The 18,562-nt window shown below is 39.9% G+C and overlaps 2 protein-coding genes across 8 annotated transcripts in view; both read left to right on the top strand.

Annotated features, from left to right (window-relative positions):
• The first annotated feature begins 1,192 nt into the window (after positions 1 to 1,192).
• Positions 1,193 to 9,796, top strand: bud23 (BUD23 rRNA methyltransferase and ribosome maturation factor). Its single transcript, XM_058417868.1, has 12 exons — positions 1,193 to 1,396; positions 2,418 to 2,455; positions 2,576 to 2,671; positions 3,640 to 3,722; positions 4,158 to 4,254; positions 5,142 to 5,238; positions 5,323 to 5,373; positions 6,888 to 6,973; positions 7,092 to 7,137; positions 7,216 to 7,277; positions 8,218 to 8,307; positions 9,445 to 9,796. The coding sequence occupies exons 1-12, from the start codon at positions 1,349 to 1,351 to the stop codon at positions 9,497 to 9,499; spliced, it is 849 nt and encodes a 282-aa protein (XP_058273851.1). The 5' UTR covers positions 1,193 to 1,348; the 3' UTR covers positions 9,500 to 9,796.
• A 1,807-nt stretch (positions 9,797 to 11,603) lies between these two features.
• Positions 11,604 to 18,562, top strand: part of LOC131370748 (syntaxin-1A) — a 136,012-nt gene continuing 129,053 nt past the window's right edge. For 2 of the 7 annotated variants that reach the window (XM_058418205.1, XM_058418204.1), the window contains exon 1: positions 11,606 to 11,798. In XM_058418205.1, the coding sequence (XP_058274188.1) occupies positions 11,769 to 11,798 (30 nt within the window). In that variant the 5' untranslated portion in view covers positions 11,606 to 11,768. Of the gene's footprint in view, positions 11,799 to 18,562 lie in introns of all 7 variants that reach the window. The other 5 variants (XM_058418201.1, XR_009207462.1, XM_058418206.1 and 2 more) reach the window with 5 other exon arrangements.

Below are 18,562 nucleotides of genomic sequence, written 5' to 3' on the forward strand. Positions count from 1 at the left end.
CAGTGTAGTTTCTGAGTTCATTATATATATATATATATATATATTTTTTTTTTTTTCCCCCAAATTTAGATTTTTTTTATTGAATAAAGTCAGCATAAAAGCATCATAGAAGCATAAAATTACCCCAAATTTTCACAATTTTTACAGCTTATATTTATTCACAGATATTTTATATTTTATACAGACGTCTACTTTTACTGATATTTTATACAGATGTTTACTCAAAGCTTTTTGCACTAACAGACTTATTCCATTTATCATCATACAACAATTGTGTTTTATTTATGCTATTTTATTTTATTTTGTATTTACACTACTCGACATGCCTGAAATTTCCCCTTGGGGATAAATAAAGTTTTTTGAATCGAATTGAATTGAGCTTTGGTGTGATTTATATTGTGGAATTTATTCTGTGGAAGTTATTTGTTATTGGAATCTCAAATACAAATACTGCTATTATAATAATCACATAATAGCCTAATAAATCCACAACAATAATAAATTCAGTATAAACACTTCCCTTCGAACTCCACCTCTGTATAAAACAATCAGGATGTATTTATTCTAATATCAAAGAACAAAAGTAACGTGTAATATGTCTTCAGCTATATAAATAGAACACAAACAAGTATAAATAGAAACACACGCAAGTATGGGGAAGGCCCCACAGAAAGGCCTGGTATACGAACCCAGTGCTAACCACTAAGCCACCATGCTGCCCTTGAAAGATATTCTATGTTTTGTTAATAATATTTTGTATTCATAAGGAAGATTGTAAAGGACTTTTATTTTGCTGACATATATTGAGCAGTGACTTTTTTGGGGGGAGGAGTCAGTGGGAGGAGTCAGTATAATAAAGAGGAGGAGAAGAGAAAATAAAGTGAGAGAAAAAGGCTGTGAATGAAGAGCTCGTCCTGGTGTCCGTGTTTTATTATTGTTATTAAGCCCCCTGAACATCCACAACACCTCAACTATTACAATAATATTATATATAATAATATAATTATAGTGTAATAACATGCGTAATCGATAAAGCATGATTCTCCCCTCTTTTTATACTTTACCTTTCACAAAGTATAGGATTAAGGGAATAAAACAAATGAAAAAAAAAGAAAATGAATAACTTTATAGTTCACCAACCCAGTTCAGATATTTCTCCAACGCCTGTCTCTTTAAGAAGTTCTGTCGTCGCCGAGAAGTGACGTCACCTGGGCCGACCATGTAGACACATGTGTATATAGTGTTCCTGCTTGGTTTTGTTTTTCTGTAGCCATAAACATCGCGTTGGTTTATATATATAGATTTATCTGTATTTAGTCTGATATTGTAATATCTAGACATAACAGACATGGCTGCTAGTTGTCGCAGACCCGAGCACATGGCTCCTCCTGAGGTGGTGAGTATTCAGACTGTAGCTGGAATCCAAAACAGCTCCATGTTAGATGTGCTGTAACATGTAGTGTGTAGATGCCTTTACTTTAGACAGTGACTCTATTAAGGGAGTAAGGGGGCACTTGGGATTCAGCCTTGTGTTATTTGTAAATACACTCAAAAGCGTCTTATAGTTTATTATACAATATAATATATATAAAATTAGTCGTCTACACCGCCAGCTATGTCTACTACACCAAACACACCACCGTTAATGCCAGCTTTAGATGTTAACTTCATTTATAAAAAAAAATTTTTTTTTTGCATGGACAGAATCCTGACCAATTGCTTTGTATAGTTTCTATTTTAAAGATTAAGTTCTTTGTCACATAGAATTTTTGACTGTGCAATAATGTATTTCTTTGCATATCCAATCCTTGGGGGTTGGGGTCAGTGTGCAGGGTCAGCCATGATGCTGCACCCCTGGAACAGGGTGGTAGCTGAAGAGGTTAAGGCTCTGGGTCCTTGACCGGAAGATTGGGGTTCAAGCCCCAGCACCACCAAGCTGCCACTGTTGTGCCCTTGAGCTCCTCCCCCTGCTCCAGGGGTGCTGTATCATGGCTGACCCTGCGCTCTGACCCCAACTCCCAAGGATGGGATATGTGACGAAAGAATTTCACTGTGCAGTAATGTATATGTGACAAATAAATAAAAGGTATCTTAGGTGGGATTAAGGGCCTTTCTCAAGGGCCCAACGGTGGCAGCTTGGTGAGGCTTGGGCTTGGGCTTGAACCCCGATCTTCTGGTCAAGGACCACTACTTGAGCTACCATCACCCTGGGATTAAAGATCTTTTTATATTCGATAAATAAAAGAAACACACAGTGATGGTTTGTATAAGACTGAGACATCAATTAAGCCTGAATCTATAAACAGACAGATTTGCTTTAATAGTGAAACCTTTGCTTAAGTACTGGCTTAAAGTAAAATCATATCTCTAATCTAAAATCTTTTAAATGAAGTTTCCTTATTGTGTTCTTATTGCAGTTCTACAATGAGGAAGAGGCGAAGAAGTACTCTCAAAAGTAAGCATTTAAATCAACTGACGATCAATTCGACTTATGTTTTTGTAAATAAAGTGTTCTGTGTGTTTCTGATCATTTTTTGTTTATTACTGTAATCATTGTCCTCTGTCTTCCGTGCAGCTCTCGGATGATCGAGATCCAGACGCAGATGTCGGAGAGAGCGGTGGAGCTGCTGAGCTTGCCCGAAGATCAGCCTTGTTATTTGCTGGATGTAGGGTGTGTATTTACAGTGTTCGGTTGGAAATACGTATTCAGGGGTTAACAATTCATCCTGGATATTTATAATCTGGTCTGCCACACTGTACATTCCTAAAACCTTTTTATTTGAATATTTGCGCCATTAACAACCATGACTGGACACACCGATCAGGTATAACATTATGATCAGTGAGAGGTGAAGTGAATAACACTGACTATCTCCTCATCATGGCACCTGTTAGTGGGCGGGATATATTAGGCAGCAAGTGAACATTTTGTCCTCAAAGTTGATGTGTTAGAAGCAGGAAAAATGGACAAGCGTAAGAATTTGAGCGAGTTTAAATAAGGGACAAATTGTGATGGCTAGACCACTGGATCAGAGCATCTCCAAAACTGCAGCTCTTGTGGAGGTGTTCCCGGTCTGCAGTGGTCAGTATCTATCAAAAGTGGTCCAAGGAAGGAACAGTGGTGAACCGGCGACAGGTTCCGCTAAACACTTGGTCATTTCTGCCATCTGTTCATTTGTCCTGAGTAGATGTTTCTGGGCATTAAAAAATATAACAAATAAAACTCTCCTTTTTGCACCAACACATCCCCAATGGACATCATTTGAAAAATTGTTCCCCGCAAATACTGTAATTACCCTTTACCTAACACACGGGGTTTCTGTGACTGTATAAAGTATGAATTTGTTGCTAAGCAACTAGTTGTAACGCTCTGCTGCTTACACTGCTAACACTGTTCCAGGGGATGGTTTCATTACCTTGGGTTAAAAGCAGTGCTAACCCTGCATATACAATACACGTGTGAATCAGTGTTCCTCCACCGGGATTAAATGAAAGGTTTAGAATGATGATAAACCTGGGGTCAGTTTTTCTAGAATGATACTCGCATTCGATTTGAGGAAACGTGAACAGTTGTGTATTGTAGCTATCAGAGACGGATACAGTGCTGTGGGTGATGCACTCTTCTGTTTGTCTCTTCAGCTGTGGCTCTGGACTCAGTGGAGATTATTTATCAGAAGAAGGTCATTACTGGGTTGGTGTGGACATCAGCACTGCCATGCTGAGTGAGTACCGGTTTTCATATCCACTCCACTCTACTGTAAAGGGATTAGAAGCCTTTATTAGCGTCACACGTACATTACAGCACAGTGGATGCGTATCCCAGCTGAGGAAGTTGGGGTCAGAGCGCAGTGGCAGATACGATACAGTGCCCCTGGAGCAGGGAGGATTAAGGGCCTTGCTTAATTGCCCAACAGTGGAGCTTGATCAACCCCTGATCAACAACCCAGAGCCTTAACCACTTGAACCACCACTGTCCATATATATACAAGAAGTGCATTTAGTGGTGGTGGTTGTTGTTGTTATTATTATTATTATTATTATTATTATTAGACTTGGAATGTGGATCATCTTCTCTGCCACAGAAAAGAAATACATTTAAGTGGAATATAAATGTTGTGTAAGCATGTGAGATATCGTTTGCTCTTTTTCTCTGTAAGACGTTGCCTTGGACAGGGAAGTGGACGGAGATCTCATACTAGGAGACATGGGACAAGGAATGCCTTTCAGACCAGGGACTTTTGATGGCTGTATCAGGTAAGGAGGAAAAGGTTTTTTTTTTTTTCCCCTGAAAACTATTTAAACTTCAAGCACAGGATTATTCTCCTAAACTCCCAGCAGTAAAGACACGCACGTTTCCGCGAGAGGTGTACTCATGTTCTGTGCACGTGAATGGAAAGAGGGAATTTTGGCTGTCACGATGACGTTATATGACTCGTCTCTGCATCGTTTTGGAAAGAATCACCTCTGAATCTCACACAGTTTGCTTAATTGTGCGTTCATTTCCGCCGTCTGTCAGAGAAAATCTGACAATATTTTGAGGAAGGAGTGCAGTGAAATGTAGTGTGCACACAAATTTGTCTAAATCGAGTGATCCAGATTTGCTTCTTCTCTCTAGATCTAGATTTTTGTTTTCCCTCAATAAAATAAAAACTCCTAAACTGTCCATTGTCTAAACCCGCTTTATTCCTAATTAGGGTCACGAGGATCTATCCCTATCCCAGCACACATTGGGTGAAAGGCAGGGGTACACCCTGTACAGGTCACCAGTCCATCACAGGGCCACACATATAGACAGACAATCTCACACACGGGCAATTTAGAAATGCCGATCAACCTAATGTACATGTTTTTGAACTGTGGGAGGAAACCCACGAAGGCACGGGGAGAACATGCAAACTCCACACAGAAAGGTCCCTGCCTGTTCGAACCCGGGATTTGAACCCAGGACCTTCTTGCTTTGAGGCTACAATACTAACCACTAAGCCACCCTGCTGCCCAAGTTACAATTATACACTGTAAACTCATAAACTGTAATAAAAACTGAAAACTTTTGCATCTACCCTTTTTCATAGAATGTCTAATTCCAGAGTATTTGTTCAGAAAAGTGAAGTTTTGCTCATCTTTTGCTCATTTGTCTTCAGTATCTCCGCTCTGCAGTGGCTGTGTAATGCGGATAAGAAGACACACAGTCCTCCCAAGAGACTCTACAACTTCTTCAGCATGCTCTACTCCTCTCTGGTAGGACGTTCATACAGTCACACACAGATACAGAGATCACTCTCCACGCGGAATCAATTTCCTGTATTGTTTATTCGTTTCTAGACAAGAGGGGCCCGTGCCGTCTTCCAGCTTTATCCGGAAAATTCCGAGCAGGTGAGGAAACCTGATATCTACACATCAATTCAAGCCTCGTTGAATCCATTGGAATTAATTGATATTGATGAAAGGACTTCCTGTAGTGATTACACTCATTTTAACACATTAGCTGTGTCCCAAATGACCTCCTGCACACTTCCACTATGCACTACGCAGTCTAGTGTCTAGTAAAGTAGTCAAGTGTAGTATCGTCTCAAATTGAGTTTTTTCTCCGATGGAAAGTGTAAGCTGTTTCTCTGTCGATGGGGAATGACGTCAGACACACTGCACGTGACGGCGCTTTACAGCTTTAGCAGAATACAGTGAAAAATCAGACAACACGAGCTAATTTATAATGCATTTATTAGACGGCTCGTCCACCGGAGTGGCGTCGGCCATCTTGAATTTTTTTTCAACACCTCGTAGCTCCACCCCCCCTTCTGCAACATAAAAAACGTTGCGAGCATTGAGTGCATGAAGTGTCCAACATTCCACTCTTCTTCTTCTTCTTCTTCTTCTTTATCTTCTTTGTCTTCTTCTTCGTTATCATTATCTTCCTTTTCATTATCTTCTTCTTCTTCTTCATTATCTTCTTCGTTATGTTCTTCTTTATTATCTTCTTCGTTGTTTTCTTCTTCTTCTTTTTCATTATCTTGTTCTTCTTTTTTTATCTTCTTTATCTTCTTCCTCTTTTTCATTATCTTCTTCATTATCTTGTTCTTCTTCTTCGTTATCTTCTTCTTCCTCTTTTTCATTATCTTCTTCATTATCTTGTTCTTCTTCTTCGTTATCTTCTTCTTCCTCTTTTTCATTATCTTCTTCTTCATTATCTTGTTCTTCTTCATTATCATCTTCATTATCTTCTTCTTCATTATCTTGTTCTTCTTCATTATCATCTTCTTCTGCGTTATGTTCTTCTTCTTCGTTATCTTCTTCTTCCTCTTCTTCGTTATCTTCCTCTTCTTTATCTTCCTCTTCTACGTTATCTTCTTCATTCCTCTTCTTTTTGTTCTTCTTCGTTATAATCTTTTTCTTCTTCTTCTCCTTCGTTATCTTCTTCTTCTACTTCTTCTTCTTCTTCTTGCTGAAAGAAGTACATTACAGTACTAACATTATTTAGAATATAAAATGGATTAGAAGTATGTGATTTGGAATGCACTCATTGTGCTTCTCACCAGTTTATAAAGTTGTATCAGTTCTTTTTAATGTTCATGAAGACAGGTTAGGTCTTATTATCAGCCGCTTTATTTCCACTCTGTCTTAAAGTTTATAAGACTCAAAAGTGAGAAACCCTAAAGCCTTCCATCCTGAAGTGTTTTGTTTCTCTGAGACTCACACAATGCTGATGACACTGGAGACTCCTTCTTAAAATGCTGAACAAACATCTCCACACTGATATCAAGTGTTACCTACATGTACTGTACGTTTCTGTGTCTCTGTGACTTAGTTGTTACTATAGAAACGCTACAAAAAACGTGAACAAGAAAGTGAAAAGTTATGAATGCAGTGTTAACTTTGGCATCTGGTTCCAGCTGGAGCTGATCACAGCCCAGGCCATGAGGGCAGGCTTCACCGGAGGCATGGTAGTCGACTACCCCAACAGCAGCAAAGCCAAAAAGTATGTTCCCCCCACCTTCTCTTTATTTAATGACATACATTCCACTCTCACTCGTTGTGTTGTTCTGTGTCAGTGTTTATTCCTAATAAACTAATTAACACCTCCACACTTCCGGAAGGTTCTTCCTCTGCCTGTTCGCCGGCGTGTCTGGAGTCTTGCCCAAGGTATGTAGCGTAAATTACAACACTGATACTGAGCGAAGATTTGGCTTTAAACATTAAGATGCATTTGATGTATTTAAGGGTTTGGGGACTGAGACCGTCGACAGAAATGTTTCAAATCAAGCGCAGTTCACAGGACAGAGGTAAGACGGAAGCTTTTCTTTTATACCTTCGCCTCGTTATTGACAGAGAAAATGAGCATGATGCAAATTAGCCCTGGGTTTGAAAATAGAGCTGTTTCTACTAAAGGGTGTCGAAATCGCAGACCTTAAACAATTTGTTTTGTGTTAATTATGTAAATATATTGTTTCAATTATAAGGAAATTATTGATGTGAGTTTTTTCTGATCATAAATGCAAAGTAGAAGCGATGCATCAACGATGGCATTATTTAAGAAATTAAAAATCAGCGATAAGGTTTAGTCTTTGTACATTATTTCTTGCATTTATACAAGGTTAGGGTTAGGTTTTGACCATTTGTTATGTTAAAAGAAAAGGAAATATGGCCATTTTGGATTTTTTTTTTTTTTTTTTACATTTATTTATTTATTATTCATTTATTTATTTATTATTTATTTTTATTTTTTTCTGGTAAATTATAGTGTTTTATATTTGGGTACAAAGAATATAAGTATTAATTTAATTTCATATTAATTTTAATTAATATATTTTATTAAATATTTCATTTGCAGATTATTTTATTTGTTTAAAATATATTTTTATTATTTTTATCAGTATTAGTAATGACTAATGAGTAATGATGCATTAACAGCCTTCTACATCCATCAAACAGCAATATAACCGTTTCATAGCTTCCTATCTTGATGTAGACAAGCCGATAATTATTGGCACCCCATTTAGTCAGAGGTCTTGTCCGTGGCTCAGTGCAGGTTCCAGTACTCTCCTGTCCTGAACGGACGTGGACCAACAGAGACAGAGGGCAGTAGTTCTGTCTGACTCTAGGCTCGTCACGACAGTTTTTCCTCCCTCTAACATTAATGTAAATATTGTTCCCCAGACTGTTAATGTCCTTGGTAAGTTGATACTCACTGTGCTGCGGTGTGTCCTGTTTGTCAACCCAAAGGTCTCGCTTCAAAAACCTGAAAGGCAAATCCCTGAAAAAGAGCAAGGACTGGATCAAGGAGAAGAAGGAGAGGAGGCGGAGGCAGGGCAAGTAAGTATCTCTGGTAGCTTCCATGCATTTTGCCGTGAGGGTCACAACGTCTGGGGAAAAATATTTGGACAGGCGATGGAGATAAAAAGGGCGTCTTAGTTATGCATGAGGTTCGAGTTCAACAAGAGCTGGGTGTCAAACTTCAATACAGCGTTTTTGCAGGACTGTAAATAAAACGTCTTTCAAATCTCAGCTGAAATGTTTTCATTTTTCATGCAATATACAGGAATATACAAGATCCTGGAATATTGTTTTCCACAATATTATTCATCTTTTTGTACGTCAGTCTGTTTATCTATCTAACTGTCTGTCTGTCTGTCTCACTGTCTGTCTGTCTATGTCACTGTCTGACTGCTTGTCTCTTTATCTCTGTCTGTTTATCTGACTGTCTGTCTGTCTCTCACTGTCTGACTGTTTGTCTATCTCACTGTCTGTCTCTCTGTCTGTCTGTGTGTTTATCTGTCTGTCTGTCTCCCTCTCTGTTTATCTGACTGTCTGTCTCACTGTCTGACTGCCTGTCTCTCTATCTCTCTGTCTGTCTATCTCACTATCTGTCTGTCTATCTCTCTGCCTGACTGTCTGTCTGTCTCTCTGCCTGACTGTCTGTCTATCTTTCTGTCTAACTGTCTGTCTATCTCACTGTCTGAATGTCTGCTTATGTCTGTTTATCTCTGTCTGTTTATCTTGCTGTCTGTGTTTCTGAATATCTGACTGATTGATTGATTGATAGATCGATAGATAGATAGATAGATAGATAGATAGATAGATAGATAGATAGATAGATAGATAGACAGACAGACAGACAGACAGACAGACAGACAGATACACAGACAATCAGTCAGATATTCAGAAACACAGACAGCCAGATAAACAGACAGACATTCAGACAGTGAGATAGACAGACAGTTAGACAGAAAGATAGACAGATCGATCGATCGACCCCAGCTCTGACAGCACTTAAAACCAATCCTTCCATCTTGTTGAGTTGCACAACTCATTAAAGCAGTTGTTTTTTTTTTCCTTTAATTTGTCACCACTGTCTTAAATAAGCTCTAGGCATAATCTAGTCTGAAATGGTTCAGATGGTGCTCCTCATGGCTGATTCTATATTTATTAATATTAATGATCTCGTTTCAGGGATGTGAGGGCAGATACGAAATACACAGGCCGCAATAGGAGACCTCGATTCTGAAGACTATCCTGACCGATGGTCCACCTCAGGCGCCGTCTTTTCCCATTCAGATGGATTTTATGGACTGTACACGAGACCATTTGTAGACTTGAGCAGTGGGAAATTATTTTTCCCTGTATGATGATATATGGCTAGTGAAATATGGATATAGAAAACACAACCATGGCAATATGATATGGTTTTAGACAGTGAAATATTTTTCATTTTGAAGGCATGAATTTCTTATTAAATAAAAGAATGCCTCCCTTTTTTGTGTTATGATGTTGCCTGACCATTAAAAGAATTCTTAATGATTTATTTATTATTTTTGAGTGTGTGACACTGATAATGACTTTTTTTAATCTTGCTTATTCTGGACCGGGAACTGTTTGTGTATTATTTCGGTATAAATTACAGTTATTAGTCTAGGCCTTGAGCTCCAGGGTCCTCAGTTTGCTCCTAGATTGGTGACAACAAATTAACCCCTGGAGTGAGTTTACACTGTCCAGGCATAACATTATGACCACCTGCCTAGTATTGTGTTGGTCCCCCTTTTGCTGCCTAAACAGCCCTGACCCGTCCTGCACTGTGTATTCTGACACCTTTCTATCAGAACCAGCATTAACTTCTTCAGCAATTTGAACAACAGTAGCTCGTCTGTTGGATCGGATCACACGGGCCAGCCTTCACTCCCCAAGTGTATCAATGAGCCTTGACCGCCCATGACCCTGTCGCCGGTTCACCACTGTTCCTTCCTTGGACCACTTTTGATAGATACTGACCACTGCAGACCGGGAACACCCCACAAGAGCTGCAGTTTTGGAGATGCTCTGATCCAGTGGTCTAGCCATCACAATTTGGCCCTTCGTCAAACTCGCTCAAATCCTTACGCTTGTCCATTTTTCCTGCTTCTAACACATCAACTTTGAGGACAAAATGTTCACTTGCTGTCTAATATATCCCACCCACTAACAGGTGCCATGATGAGGAGATCATCAGTCTTATTCACTTCACCTCCCAGTAGTCATAATGCTATGCCTGATCGGTGTATGTTCTGTGATGGACTGCAGTTCTGTTCAGGATTGTCCTGTTCACACCCAGGATTTCCGGGGCATGCTCTAAACTGAGGATGGATGGTTAAATGAATAAAGGAATAAATGAACGACTTGTCTAAAGAGCGTTACTAATGACCTCCAGCAGAGGGCGCTCTCAACACGAGGGCCTCGCAGCACTACACAGTCCTCTACTAAATAGTCTATTAAAAAATTATATCACTGATAATACTGGTAATTAGCATAATGTTTTATCATTATTATTAAAGGCTTTATTATTATTTATTATTATTATTAATATTTTTTAACGTAACTGTGTTCTTTAAAAACAAAAAGCACTGAAAGATCTACTTGGATTACTTATTAATGAATGAATGAATGAATGAATGAATGAATGAATCAATTAAAAATAATAGGTGATAGATAATTAATTAAAAAATGATAGATTTCTAATTTTAAAATAATGACGGTGATATATTTGGATTGTTTATAATAAAAAAAACCCAACAATAAATATTCACATAGAAAGAAATAGAATAAAAGATTTTAATCTTAAAATAATTAAAAGTTTCCAGTTTGCTAATTTGAATTATTTAGATTTTAATACAAATCAATCTTATTAAAAGTAATAAAGTGACCTGAAACATAAAAAATCCAATTTCCATAAGAAACACCAAATGTTGTCCTAGACACCCCCCCCCTTTTTTTTGGAACAGGGGTGTGTTTGTGTTTTTTAAGGCTCGTGCCGAATCTAAAACCGACGGCGCGCGATTACGGTGTCATTCACAACAACCTCATACATCAATCAAACATCAAACAATTAAACATCAAACAGTTCGGCGGCTGATGACGTGTGAAAAAAGCGTTGGGCGTGCCCCCGCCCCCAAAAATAAAATGAAATAAAATACACTCAGGTAAATCGTCACATGATTGCATTAAATAAAGCCAAAATAATTCGCCACCTGTATGGCACGCGCTGTTAGTACAGTCAGTCTACTGTCCGTCAGTCCTACCTTGGTCTAGACCCAGAGCTAAACCGGAGGAGGTGGGGAGGAACAAAAAAAAAAAAAAAAAAATCACGCGCTCCGGTTACGCGAGAGATGCGCGCGCCACCCTGCACGCTCCCACTCGTTACGCTCTTTTGCACAGAATTAATTTCGCCAGAAAAACGGGCGCGCTGATTTTGTTTTGGGGGGCTGAGGGTCATCTCGGAAGAGTGCAGGACGTAGTTTGGAAACATGAAGGACCGCACGCAAGAGCTCAGGCATGTAAGTAAAAAAGCTTTATGATGTAACGCCACTTTTATTTATTTGTTGCTCTTTTCTCAAGTTGCGCGCGCGAGCTGTTGAGCGCAAGCGGTGTCAGTCTGAATCCCAGAGCACGAGCACGCGAGCGGCTGAGGATATGCAAGTACAAATAACTGCTCAGAATAAAATACAAATAAAACAAAACAAAACAACAAACCACCACCTGTTTATGATCCAAACGAGCTGATTTACGATGCAGTCTGTGTGACGTGACAGATGCATGCTACCATTATTATTATCATTATTATTATTATTTTCTTTGCACACGCCGGCTTTTTCTTTTTCACACGTTATCTTCATAGTCTGGTTTCCATGGACGTGAAATGTCACGGCTCAAAAATAAATGAAATGAAATAATAATAGAATCACATCTAGACATGTGGAAGAGTGTGTGTGTGTGAATATTTTGGTTGCCAAATCTGAAAAGATGAAGCTGTAAGTGGCCTGATGTACGCGGAACAGCGCGCGCTCCAGCGCGTGAAAATCCGAAAATAGGAAAGTGGCCCCGGTCTGGCGCGCGGCTCCGGTTGCGCAGTCTCCGTATTCCCGAACACGCTCTGCGCTTTTTTATTTATTTTAATGGGCAGCCTGCGATCTGAGAGTCTCCGAAACAGCGTACACGACAGATTCGCCGACTTTTTTTTTTTTTTTTGGATCCCTTTAATGATTTTATTTCATTTTTATTTTTTATTTTTGAGCGGAAAATGAATTCAGAAATGAGATTCAGACTTGGGGTGATAGACGGGATAACGCATCTGCCTCACAGCTCCAGGGTCCCTGATGACTCTAAATGTCTCCTAGGTGTGAGTGTGTGTGAGAACAGTGTTCTGTCACAGACTGGAGTCGCATCTAAGGTGTTTCTCCTCTTTACACCCAGTGTTCCCTTGCTTCCTTAAAGCTCTAAAGTTCTGGAATGATCTTGATCACTGGTTCCTTCCAGGTTCTTCATCCAGTCTTCTTTCCGTTTCACAAAAACATGCCAGCTGGTGGACTGGCTATTAAATTGCCCCCTAGGTGCATGAATGTAATTGTAATTGGTGCCCTGAGATGAACTGGCATCACATTCAGCATATTTGCACCTTGGGCACAGTTTTCCTGCAACAGCATCCGGATTCACTGTGACTGAAAGTGAGTGAGCAAAAGCTTTATGGAAAATCAGTGATCCTTTCACTATATCAGTGACATCTCAAGCAAAGTACAACCAAAGGACCAGTCCATAAACAATATATGGAGGCATGCATCCTCTGACTAACAAGTAATGGTCACCACTTAGCATTAGACACACTGGACTAATATTTAAGCATTTTTGCAGGGATCAATTATCCGTCCCTTGTTTATTTTGGTACCCTCCATTCAAAATGGCTGCCACTGTTGTTGATAACGTAATAGTTTATAATGATGGCGGGGTTACACATGGTACAGCTTTTGCAAATTTTTTACTAGTCTTATCTAATCTTTGTATCAGAAGTAGTAGGAGTAAACTAATGCTGCGTTCACACATACACATGATTTGATCGTTAGTATAAGGTCCTTAGTAGGCGTTTCTTACTACTGGTTGCCATAGCAACAACGTTTATCAGTGGGTTGCCGAATCTGGCATTCCACTTGACAACAAAACAGTTTTCCTGTCGCTGAAATAGAATCATTCTGAAGGGAGATTTGGTGTTTGTGTATAAAATTCAGAAAATATCTGGATCATATCATCCATAATCCTCTTTGCCAGGGATCACGTTCACTCTACTGTCTTCACTCTCATTGGTAGTCGAGTCGAAACTGAAACCTTTCCGCAATGCTGGACACACCCACATCTAGTCGCCAACGGTTACTGTCAATCACATCTTTGGAAGCCGGCAGCTCTTATTGTAAATGAACGATCGCTGTATGCTTTATCGCTGTATGTGTGAATGTAGCATAAGTGGGATGTGCTTAGCGGTCAAGGTGTTGGACTACTGATTGAAAGGTTGTGAGTTTGAACCCCAGAACCACCAAGCTGCCACTGTTGGTCCCCTGAGCAAGGCCCTTAACCCTTATATGTAGGAAAAATAAGACGGATTGTAAGTCTCTCTGAATAAGGGCGTCTGCCAAATGCCAGGAATGTCCATCCAATGTCTATACCGGCTTTATTCCTAATTAGGGTCACGGGGGTCTGCTGGAGCCTATCCCAGCGCACATTGGGTGAAAGGCAGGGGTACACCCTGGACAGATCACCAGTCCATCATATATAGACAGACAAACTCACACTCACTACGCCAGAAATGTAAATAAGTGAAATAGCCTATAATACAGAGAACATTTCCACATGCGTCATATAGGAATGAATAAGCTTTTTAAAATGATTTCTATCCCCAGACTGTCAGCATTATCAATTTCACATTTGTACAGTTGATTTTATCTATGGTCACTGTTAAGTCCATCTGGTACATCCATCTGCTACGTCTAGACAGAAACATGTTGCACGTTTTTTTTACGTATTTGCATTGAGTTACATGTTCATATTTCGCATTAGAGCGCTGTTCCTTCACTGCTGTACTGACCTGGGGTGCAGTCGGTCCTCCTGGACTCCTGTACTGCTAAAATCATCCAACTGCCAGGAATGCAGTGACAGTTTCCTGGTTTGTCTTCAGCATTTGAAAATCATTGACTGCTTCGACCTCTGTTTGACCGAACAAATATCACGACCGTGAGTGGAGTTTTGTCTCAATGATAAGGGGGCAGAAACAGGCCGGCTTGTGGCCTTTGGAAATTCAGACTCTGCTCTGCGGGAACCTGGCCACATATTGATTTTTTTTTTTTTTTAAATGACTGGATGACTAATTTTCCTCATGGCCGTGGTTTGTTTTCATGCTATTGACTGTTTCAGGCAGAGCCTATTAGGTCTGTTTCTCCTCCAGACCTGGTGTGTGTGTGTGTGAGTGTGTGTATGTGTGTGTGCCTGCATTGGTGGGTGTGTGGTAGGTGGTAATGTGTAGGCTGCTAGAATCAAAATGACTTTTCAAATACCACGGCTTTTTGTGTGTGTGTGTGTGTGTGTGTGTGTGTGTGTGTGGGCATGCTTTATATTTTAGTAGGGACCAAATTTCCCAGCAAGTATAGGAATATCAGACTGGGGCTTAATACTTTTTGTTTTAACCGAAAAGGTTTCGGATTGCTTGTTTATGGTTAGGGTTAGATTTTGGTGTAGCATTAATTGACCGCATTATTAATTCAATAGAAGGTCCACACAAGGATAGAAAGACAAATTTTTGTGTGTGTGTGTGTGTGTGTTTACGGGTCACAGAAGCACCGAATGACCTCGGGTCACAGAGGAGAAAGGAAATTGCTATAGAGGGACTGTGAGCTGTAAATAATGAGACAAAGGAGTAATTTGACGGTGACTTCCTGTGTGAATCGTGCCCGGGGGAGCAATTGACTCCTCCTCCTTCGTAGCATGTTCTTCAGTCTAATCTGTCACACACCACAGTATGGCAAAAATGAGCGTCCAGCAAGAGCCGGGTAGGCATGACGGGTGAAATAGACAGGCAGTTACAGTGGGCATTTGCAAAAATGAGAACTGGAAGAAAAATTTAAGTGTTTCTTTTTGAAGACCTGGCAACCTCATGTCATATTTTCTTCTATATATTTTTGATTATAGTCTTTACTAGATTGGTCCTCATAGCCTCTGTAAGATCTCTGCATCCCTGAATGGGAGAGAAATGGTTAACGTGTGTGAGTGTGCGTGTCTGTGTGTGTTTGTGTGTGTTTGTGTGTGTGTGTGTGTTAGAGAGAGAGACAGAGGGGCTAATATTTGTTTTAGGCACATATGGAGGCTCTCTTTCCAAATATAGCCCTGGCTATGAAACCTATTTAGCAGGCGTGTGGAACATCTGTCTCTGGCCACTGTCAATTATATTTATTCATTAGGTTCTGGTTCATAGCTGTCAGCTGGCATCAGCAGCAGCAGCAGAAAAGTGCCGCAGGTCATGCTGGGAGTAACGGCCTCCTGACAGGTGCTGTGAATCTTAACACCCTCGCTGTTTACGGTTGCTGTACATAAACCTAACGAGATTTTAACACCAGCGAGATCTCGAATGGTGCCAGATTTCTATCTATTTATCCATTTTACCTATACAGAGTCCAGGAGTCTTTCCCAGGGGACACAGGGGTCAAGGTGTGGGACATCCTGGACAGGGTGCCAGCCCATCACAGGGCACAAACACACACACACACACACACACAAACACACACACACACACACACACACACACACTTGCATATTCACTGAATCATCAATCATTTGAATATAAGATGTTACACGAAGAAAGAAGATTTTCCGAAAACAATAGTGACAATAGTGATTGGTCATTGGGAATACTGGTGATACGTGATAGGTCATTGAGGAATACTGGTGATGAGTGATTAGCCATTGGGAAAACTGGTGATGAGTGATTGGTCATTAGGAAAACTAGTGATGAGTGATTGGTCACTGGGAATACTGGTGATGAGTGATTGGTCATTGGGAATACTGGTGATGAGTGATTGGTTATTGGGAATATTGGTGATGAGTGACTGGTCATTGGGAATATTGGTGATGAGTGACTGGTCATTGGGAAAACTGGTGATGAGTGATTGGTCATTGGGAAAACTGGTGATGAGTGATTGGTCATTGGGAAAACTGGTGATGAGTGATTGGTCATTGAGGAATACTGGTGATCACTGATTACTGGCAATCAGTAAATGGTCTTTGGAAATAATAGTGAAGAGTCAGTTAATAGTCAGTGGGAATAATGGTGATTAGTAATTGGTTGTTGGGGAATAATGATCAGAGACTGTTCGAGAATAGTGTTTGTTGGAAAATGTTGTTGATCAGTGATTGGGTGTTAGGGAACATTTGTGATCAGTGATTGGTTACTGGGGAAAATGGTGATCAGTAATGGGTTACTGGGAAAAATGGGGATCAGTGATTGGTAGTTGGGAACAATGATGATTAGTGACTGGTTACTGGAGAAAAAAGGTAATCAGTGATTGGTTATTAGGAACACTGGTAATCAGTGATTGTTAATTGGGATAAATGGTTATAAATGATTGGTTGTTGTGAACTGTGGTGATCAGTGATTGGTTACTGGGAAAAAAGGTAATCAATGATGGGTTGTTGGGAACAATGATCAGTGATCAGTGATTGTTTTTTGGGAAAATGTTGATCAGTAACAGGTTACTGGGAACAACGGTGATCAGTGATTGGTCCTAAGAAACCAGGGTGATTGGTAATCGGTCATTGGGGAAAAAAGTAATCAGTGATGTGTTATTGGGAATAATGGTGTTCAGTGATTGGTTGCTGAAAAACAGTGGTACTCAGTGATTGGATTTAGAGAACCTGTGGTGTTCAGCTGTTGGTTGTTGAGAGCAACAGCAGGCTGAAATGAGATTTTCTGCACAATCATCAGCAATTAATAAGTGCACTAATGTGATTTCTATCTGAATGACTTTCTTGCTGAGGTGAAATCATATGCAGCATTCATGGCCAAAACCCTAGCGCATGGTGTGAGGTGTAGTGTTTTACACCATTGTAACACACCCACACACTCCTTTGCAATAAGCTTGACTGTTTGACTTCTTTTTTCTGCAGAGAGATGCCCGTCTGTGTTTGATATTAAAGTCGAAGCCCTTCATTTGCAGCCACCTGATGCTGTCTGGCCTTCTGGGCTTGAGCAGGTCTCTCACAGCGAGCAGCGATACACTTTTACACTAATGCATGCAATTAGGTGACTCATGTCTTACTAAACCTGGTGGTATTGTTCCTCGTGCTTTAGTTTTGAAGGTCTGTGTGATTTAACAACCATGAATCATAATCCCAGTGGCTGGAGAAATCAAATTTCACAAAATGAGCTTTAATTTGATTGGATTGTGGCTCAAACTGTTCTTTCTTCAGGTTCGTCAAGAATGTTTTTGGGGTAATAACTTGTGAGGTTTCTCAATAATGTGATCTTTTCTACTTCTCATTATAAGTATTCACGCCTCTTGAACTTGTACAAAATGGCCATGACATTAGTAGTGTAAGGAAAAATTCATCATTATTCACTCCTATCGATTTGAAATCAATATGAGGAGCATCCACCATACCACCACACCAAGTACTATTTGTATCAGAACTAATTAACGAACAGAGGTAAACAACTACACAATGGTAACTTTTGTGTGTATTTGTGTGTGTAGATTCATAATCCCATTATGTCCATTTTAGTTCCAACTGTTCTACAGACTGGTGAAAGGTTCAATGGGTGAATACTTATACAAGGCATTATATTAATTATAACAGCTTTGTCATGAAATACATTAACACAATATTTTGCTTGGCCAAATTTTGTATAAATCTAGACCTAAAACATTGTGCAAACCCAAAAAGACTGGGTTTTATTGACCATTTGTTGCTCATTAACCCGAGGGTAAAATTTTGACTCACAAACTAGGCACTAAGACCTGACTGTCCAGCCTCTGATAGCCAGATTGGTGATTATCCTCAAGATGCTGCAGTGTGAGCCTCATAAAGAGTTCTTTTTGTTTCTGCCAAGTAGAAAATTGCAAAAGAGATCCACATTGGTGTCGTAAAACGCCACAGACCAGATGGAGTTGGATGCTTTTGCTTTGATTCACTATTCAGAGGCCTCGAGATTTGAGCTTTGGTCAAACCTGCATTGGAAGGTTCTCTGTTTAAAGATTAAAATGTAATTTTTAAAAGAATTACTAAAGCT

The sequence above is a fragment of the Hemibagrus wyckioides genome, linkage group LG20 (genome assembly GCF_019097595.1).
Source record: "Hemibagrus wyckioides isolate EC202008001 linkage group LG20, SWU_Hwy_1.0, whole genome shotgun sequence".
Taxonomy (NCBI): domain Eukaryota; kingdom Metazoa; phylum Chordata; class Actinopteri; order Siluriformes; family Bagridae; genus Hemibagrus; species Hemibagrus wyckioides.